General features: G+C 47.6%; 1 protein-coding gene across 1 annotated transcript in view; it reads left to right on the top strand.

The window, feature by feature from the left end:
- The first annotated feature begins 2,929 nt into the window (after window positions 1–2,929).
- The window catches only part of PARD3B (par-3 family cell polarity regulator beta), a 429,894-nt gene continuing 425,231 nt past the window's right edge, over window positions 2,930–7,592 (top strand). The window contains exon 1 of the mRNA XM_069860945.1: window positions 2,930–3,070. Within this exon, the coding sequence (XP_069717046.1) occupies window positions 2,951–3,070 (120 nt within the window). The 5' untranslated portion in view covers window positions 2,930–2,950. The remainder of the gene's footprint in view (window positions 3,071–7,592) is intronic.

Genomic DNA, 7,592 nt, shown 5'->3' with positions numbered 1-7,592 from the left:
ATATGTCAGACCTTGCTCATAAACAGAGAGATATGGAAAGGGACAGAGAAACAGAGAGAGAGAAGCCTTTATGTTCCCAGTGAATTATTAATGTAAGAAAACCTGTAATCTGTAGCCAAAGCCATGTAAGCAGAGGGACTTGGGCTTCCCACTGGCATGTCAGCAGCTGAGACAGAGCAGTGCCTTCAATTCCTCCTGCCTCCTGCTCCCACTGACTCAGCTCTGAGGCTGCTGTGTGGGACTGCTCCCCCTTATCATTTCTCAAGAGCAAAGGCAGGTGTGAGGAGCTTTTGCCTCCCTGCCCCAAGTACACCTGCAGCTCCCTTCTAACAAACCCAGTTTATGGAATCACTGGGCGTTTTACCAAGTCTTGCCTTTCTCCCCCCCTTGGTTATTTTTAATGGGAGTGATTTCCATAGCTTAGCTGACCTGCTGGTCCCTCCAGCAGCTGGAAGGAATAATGATTTACTCTGATGAATGCTTTGCAGTGGCGATGACCCGTGAGAAACTGTCAGTACCCGCTCCACTGCTGGGAGCCAGCGGTGAGCTGGCTCGGGGCTGACCAAGGCCCCAGGAACACAGCGGTGGGTTTGGGATGGCTACACACGGGCTGACTCCAATCTTTCAGCTGTCCCTAGCACATCCAGTGCTGCCTTGCCCACCCTTGGAGTGCTCCTGGCCTGCGAGCTATGCTACCTTACCCATGGGGTTTCCTAAAGCAAAAGAATACTCGTGTTCCTTTGCATTGCTTCTTTGCTTTGGAAGGAAAAAAAAGTAATTTTTTTTCTGGTTCAAAGCCTATGGGGTGCACATTTGTGCACTTGAACATGCAAACACACGTACATACCCAGGGAAAGCAGTTCTATATATGGTTTAATAGATTATTTCCCTGTGGGTTGCTCTGAAATGCTTCAGGCTGGTGGCAGACACATCCAGATTTAAATAGCAAAAGAGGAAATGTTTACCACTGCAGCAGTCCCCATTCTGCCTGTGCCCGCTCGTAAGGAACCAGCATAAACTTCCCGCTTGCTGGAGTTCCTGTGGCTCTGGCCCCATCTCATCCCCAGACTTCCCTGCTCACTTTAGCCTCCAGCCTAGGCTGTTCTGGCTCGCTTCCACTGCAACTTCTCTGGTACTATCATTTGGTTATGTCATACAGCACAGGGTGTGGGCTGCCTTTTTGAAAGTTAATCTGGGCTGGTGGGGCATTTATTTTTACTGCAGCTATAGTCCCCTTGTGCTGTATGATGTCATGCTGCGGTTTAGAGGTATTTTTATATTGCCTTTGGTTTGCTTTGTGGTGATTTTCAGTGGTACCCATCTCTGTGTGTAGATTGACCTGTGCTGTCGGGCTGTGTCATGAATTCGGTTTAGAGGGAAAGCCATATGGAGAGCAGCCAAGGTCAGTTGGTCTGTTCAGCTTGGAGGAGACTGAGGGGAGACCTCATGGCAGTCTACAGATTCCTCACAAGGGAAGGAGGAGGAGCAGGCCCTGGTCTCTTCCCTCTGGGAGCCAATGATAGGACTCAAGGGAATGGCAGGAAGATGTGCCAGAGGAGGTTTAGGTTAAATTAGGAAATGGTTCTTCATACAGAGGGTGTGGAGCACTGGAACAGCTCCCCAGGGAAGCAGTCACAGTGCCAAGCCTGACAATATTCAAGAAGCATTTGGACAAGGCCCTCAGACACGTGGTGTGCATTTTGGGGCTCTTCTATGCAGGGACAGGAGTTGGACTTGATCCTTGTGGGTTCCTTCCAACTCAGGATATTCTACAGTTTTTATGTGTTTGTGTTTCACTGCTTGGTGGGGCAAGGGCCATGCTGTGGCCCTCCCCATTGCACCACAGCACAGGGTACTGTGCATTACCTCTCTCTGGCTGCACTTCCATAGAATCATAGAATCACTGGGTTGGAAAAGATCTCTTGGATCAAGTCCCACCATTCCTATCTGCCACTAAACCATATCCCTGAGCACCTTGTCTACCTCCAGGGACGGGGACTCAACCACTCCCCTGGGCAGCCTCTGCCAGTGCTCGATGACCCTTTCTGTGAAAAATTTCTTTCTGATACCTACTCTAACCCTCCCCTAGCACAGCCCGAGACCATTGCCCCTTGTCCTATCAGCCACCACCTTGGAGAAGAGGCCAGCTCCCTCCTCTGCACAGCCTCCTTTCAGGTAGTTACAGAGAGCAATGAGGTCTCCCCTCAGCCTCCTCTTCTTCAGGCTAAACACCCCCAGGTCTCTCAGCCGTTCCTCATAAGGCCTGTTCTCCAGCCCCTTCACCAGCTTCGTTGCTCTTCTCTGCTGGAGCACCTCCCATAGGAGGACAGGCTGAGAGAGGTGGGTTTGTTCAGCTTGGAGAAGAGAAGGCTCCGAGGAGACCTTAAAGCGACCTTCCAGTACCTGAAAGGGGCTACAAGAAAGCTGAGGAGGACTAAGGCTTGTAGCGATAGGATGAGGGGCAGTGGGTATAAACTGGAGAGAGGCAGATTTAGATTGAATGTGCGGAGGAATTTCTCCACGCTGAGAGCAGTGAGGCAGCGAGGCACCGGCCCCGGCTGCCCAGGGGAGCTGTGGCCGCCCCCTCCCTGGGGGCGTTCAGAGCCAGGCTGGGCGGGCCTCGGGCAGCCCGGTCCGGTTGGCGCCGGGTGGGCTTTGAGGCCCCTTCCACCCCGAACTATCGTCCAGCCGCTCTGCGGCGCCTTTAAGGCGATCCGGCAGGGCCTGCCCCGCGCCGGCCGCCCCGCGCCCCCCGCCTCCCGCGGCGCCGGGCGGGCAGGGGCGGGGCGGGGCGGCGGAAGGGCGGGCCGGGGCGGGCCGGGGCGGGGCGGGGAGGCCGCGGCCTCGCTGCCGGCGCGGCCCCGGGGCTCGGCGGCACCTGCCGGGCGGGGCGGGGGGGGGGAGCCGCGCACCTGCCGGGCGGCGGGGAGCATGGCGGCGGCGCGCTGAGATGAAAGTGACCGTGTGCTTCGGGCGGACCGGCATCGTGGTGCCCTGCCGCGACGGGCGGCTCCGCGTGCGGGACCTCACGCAGCAGGCCCTGCAGCGCTACCGCCGCGCGCACCGCCAGGTGAGCGCCCGGCCCGCCGCTCCTGCCCGGCGTGTGCCCGACCGAGCCTGACAAACGCTCTTTCCTCCGAGAGGCGGGTGCCGCGGGCTGCTGGGAGTCCGCTCGGTATCGGCGAGAGGCCCGGCGTCGCCGAGACCGCTGGTAACGAGCCCCGAATCGCGGGCTGGCGGGGTCCCCCCTCCCAGGGCGCCTGGCTGTAAAGTACGGCCTGCAGCGCGGGGATCCGCTCTGTGCCCTGCGCCTCGGCGTGCGCTCAGTTGTTCGATATCCCGAGAGCAAAACGGAAAGAAGAGTGCTTGTCATGCAGGTTTACGTGAGAGACGCTTGCTGCTGGCAGGTTAAATCCGTCGCGAACAGCTCTCCCTCCGGGGCAGAGGCTCTAGTGCTCGCCGCTGGGCTGCCTGAGCCTTGTGCTTTGCCCTCCTGTTACCAACACGCTCCGGGAACTAAAATTCCGAGAGTTTAAAATATATGTTTTATTGTGGAATAAAGTCAACAAAGCAAGATGTGCGACGCTGGGCGTTGATTACACTGCCTTAGGACACACGGAGCTAGACAAACATTTTGTATGGAAAAGTGTTTTCTAATGGTTGTTGTGTGCGTGTAATAACTGCAGGATGCTTATTGACTTTGGTGCTGTTGTGGCCGATAGTCAGTGAAATCTTTTGCACTGAAGTATGATTCAGAGTGCTAAAATAGGCCTGTTGTCTCTGTTCAAGAGTGGGGTTTATCAGAAATAGAATTACTTTCAGCTCACTTGAACTTAGAAACTGAAAATTTGATTTCAGCTTTGATTTGTACATGTGATGACACTGGAATTAGTCTCATGATGATGGCTGAAAGGTGGCACAAAGCTTTTGAGAAATACTTCAAATGCCTTTCCTTCTCTTCCCATTTTTTTTTTCTTTTTCTTTGTGACTCCCCTAGAAAGGAGTAGAAGGTTGTTGGCATTTCTAGGTAAGGCCCTGACTGTTCTAGGAGGCTCGACAAGCAATTCATAGGAGAGGAATTCCAGCAGCTTGAGAGAAGTTCACACGAATGCTAGACACTTAAGATGTACTAATCTACTATAGTCCAAATAGTTTCTTATGATTTTGTACCTAGTTTGCTATGTGGATGATATTTAAAGAAAATTCTTTTAGTGCTAAGCAGTCATCTCCTATACCCACTTCCGTGCGAGGTCAAAATTATCCCCCCGTCTCTATAGGTCAACCAGAGGCCAGAGTTCATGCTTCTGACCTTGTTGTATTTCTTGCCTTTGCAAATACAACTTCTATTCTGACTATTTCCCTATACAAGTCCTGAGTTTCCTCTTCCACATTGTAGATGAACCAAGTGGATACAGGCCAGTTTATTCAAAAACTCACGATCACATTGGGTAATGGCAATTCAGAGCTTATACAAGGACATGTAAAGAGGCAGGGTGGGGGAAGCAACCTATGGACCTGAAAAATACAGAACAGGTTTTCATTAAAGTAACTAAAGAAAGTTTTGACTTCTGCTCCCTCTACTTCCTCTGTGCACTGGAAATTTAAACAATTCTCTTGCAGTGCTTTGATTAGTTAGTTTTCAGTCTATGTGGTTTGCTGTGGAACTAGCCCAAAAGATAAATAGATAAATCTCCTCTTATCTTGTCAAGCATCACTTGGAGCTTTTTCCTGAGAGAAAGTTTGGGGTTGGTAAAATAGATCGTTCAGAAGTCACAAACAATTACTTTTATTACCTTGTTGAGAGCTTTTGTCCAGTCTAATTTACCTTTTACCTTCTACCGTGTCTTTGTCAAATTAACTTTATTTACGAAGTTGTAGAACCTTATAGAGAGTGGGATTACTGCAAGATGATCAGCAGCTAAAATCTGCTGAGTGGTGTGGATATGTAAACAGCATGTTAAAAATAACTTAAGATTTGTTTGTCTTTTCCAAATATTTAGAGTGTTTGGAATGCTTCTTGTGGCAGAATGCAGCAGTAGCTGTTGGCATGTTAAGTGTTCTTTATATGAGTTTTTTCAAATGTTAAAATCTTTCAAAATAACAAAGTGGAAAATGGTATTGTTGAAATGCCTGAAGTATTTGGAGAAGGGAGGAATATTGACCCGAGGAATATCTTAGGTAGTTGCAGAATGGGAAATGAAAAAGGTAGCTAGGATACAAGGTTTGGGAAGTTTTTTTTAGTTATACCGTCAAATAACGCAACAATAAGTGTGAGAGGCTCTGTATTTTGGGGATTGTTCTATAAGCCTGGTTTTGCTGTTATGCTGCAGTCACTTGTCTGGTAAAGGGAAATGTATGTGATTAGAATATCAATTCATGTGTATTGTAAAATATTTTAATTTCTGTGTATAAAAATAGCAACACTTCTAATTGGTTTAAAGTACTCAGCACTTCTTTATACTTGTAATGGGAGGAAATTGATGCAGTAACTAAGTAATTTCTTTGAGACTTGGTAAATAGCTGAGAACTCTGCAGGCAGTTGGTTATTGTAGCCTGCTGAGTTTTCTTAGCAAGTTTGACTTGGGTTCTTGGCTGGGCTGTGTTGGCAAGGGTTGGTCATGAAGGCTCAATTGCTCTGTTAATACTGGACCTCTGTTTCAGCTGAAAAATCAGACAGTGATTATTGTTTTGGTGCTGCTCAGCTTATTTGGGATCTTAAGAGTTACTGTTGCGATTCTGAATGGGCAGCTCTTCTCAAATTCAGTGAGGGGTACAAACAACTGTCTGGACTGCTCAGCTCTTGTCTGTATTGCAGTATCAATTAAGATTTCTGTGCTCTGGGATTTCATGGTGTCAGTACTCCTAAATGTTTAAGAAAACAACTGATCAGTTGCTTTGAGAGAATTGTAAATTTTCAGGGCAGTGACTGTCACCTTCAAGTAATTTGTATTTCAGTGAAATGAAGCCTGGTGGAACTTTTTTGTGACTTGGAATCTGCTTTTGTTGCTGTTCAGTAATATGTGTGTGTACGTTTAAGGCCTTCTGCTGATAGGTAGATCCAGTAGGATTAATAATTGCTTATTGTCAGCCCAGTCCTGTAGTTATTTCTTGTAACTCGCTATTTTTGTTGCCTTAGGGAGCACTTGCATGTTATCTGCTGTATTTAAGCGTCTTTGCTTGAGTGAGAGCAGATGTACTACAAAGTACTTGAGTTACTGTGCCTGTTCCTGTGTTTGCTTCTCTGTGGCTATAAGGCATAGCCCTTGGATGAAAGACAAGGTAGCTTGTTGATTGTTTTCCAGTGAATTGTGAGAAACCATTTGTTTGTGTTTTGTTTTTTTTTTTTTTCCTGGGTGTGTGGATGAGAGAGAGAGAAGAAAGGGGTTCTGGGCCAGCACTGAAGGGTTCCATAGGCTGTTCTGGTGTTCTCTGAATCTATGTGGTTCTGTTGAAGACAATTCCTCAATGTTTATGGGCTTAAATGCATTCTAGGTGAATGCCTATTGTGGTCATACTTCTCCCTTTTGAAATGCCTCTCCCTCCAAGTAAGAGTCAGTACTTGAATTAGCAGCTTTGTAGTGAAGCCCTGGGTTCAGCTGGCAATACCAGTCTCCTAACTCAGAGGCCTTACACACTGTTGGTACAGAAAGTGATGTCTGCCCAGGGAAAAGAACGGCTACAAGAGTAGCAAGTGAAATCATCGATGACTTTTCTTTAAGCTGCAGTGAAACTTTTCCTAGGAAAAAATGTATAAAAACGTCTTGCTGCTCCAGATCTTCTTTATCTCTCTGGAAGAAGAGCTGGAGATGGGGAGGTGCTGTTTATCATCTGTGAATCAATTTACTCATGTGCATGCGTGGCACTTACCCAGATGACCTGCTTGAAGTGGCTGCTTTGTCTGAAGTCTTGTTCATAGAAGCCAGTTGAATGGGTGGGACCTGGAAGCCATGTAGCAAAATTAATAAGCACTGCAGTGTCATTTAAATATCAGTTTATAAATTGTCATTTTAAGCAGAGTTGAATTCTTGAGTGGCTCGCTTTCAGTCTCTGTGGGCCTCCCTTTGGGGATGCTGACACAGGCAATCAAGTACTAGTTGTACTACCTTACAGGGACTTGATCTCCAGTTGTTATGGGTACCAGAGTGTGTGCTTCCACTGATGAGAACGTACAGAGGCCAGCAGTTGGTTCTGGAATGGTAATGGTAATTTTAATTGGCAGTCAGGATAAATAGGAAGCAATAATATAGCTACTGAATTGATTCAAGATTGGTGCATTTTTGATTAGAGCAAAAATAATGGAGTGTTTGGGTTGTATCAGTGATTTTTCCCCAAATTAGATACATTTAGAGAACTAATGCTGCAGGTTGAATGGTCTGTATCAGTTGCTGATTTCTACTAATAAAATACTTTTCCCCTTTTTTTCTGTTCTTGCTTGCTCCACAACATGACAATTAGTTTCTGGTATTATGTATTGCTCTTGTAAATCAGCCAACGAGCAGGAGGAGAACTAAATGTTCTTGTAGTTTTTCTAAAAACATTGGGAGTAGGGAAAATGACAATTTATTTTGACTCCAAGATCTATGCTTACAAAA

Source organism: Phaenicophaeus curvirostris, chromosome 7, assembly GCF_032191515.1.
Source record: "Phaenicophaeus curvirostris isolate KB17595 chromosome 7, BPBGC_Pcur_1.0, whole genome shotgun sequence".
Lineage (NCBI taxonomy): Eukaryota > Metazoa > Chordata > Aves > Cuculiformes > Cuculidae > Phaenicophaeus > Phaenicophaeus curvirostris.
Note: the sequence above shows the minus strand (reverse complement) of the source record. Positions and strands in the feature narration are given on the sequence as shown.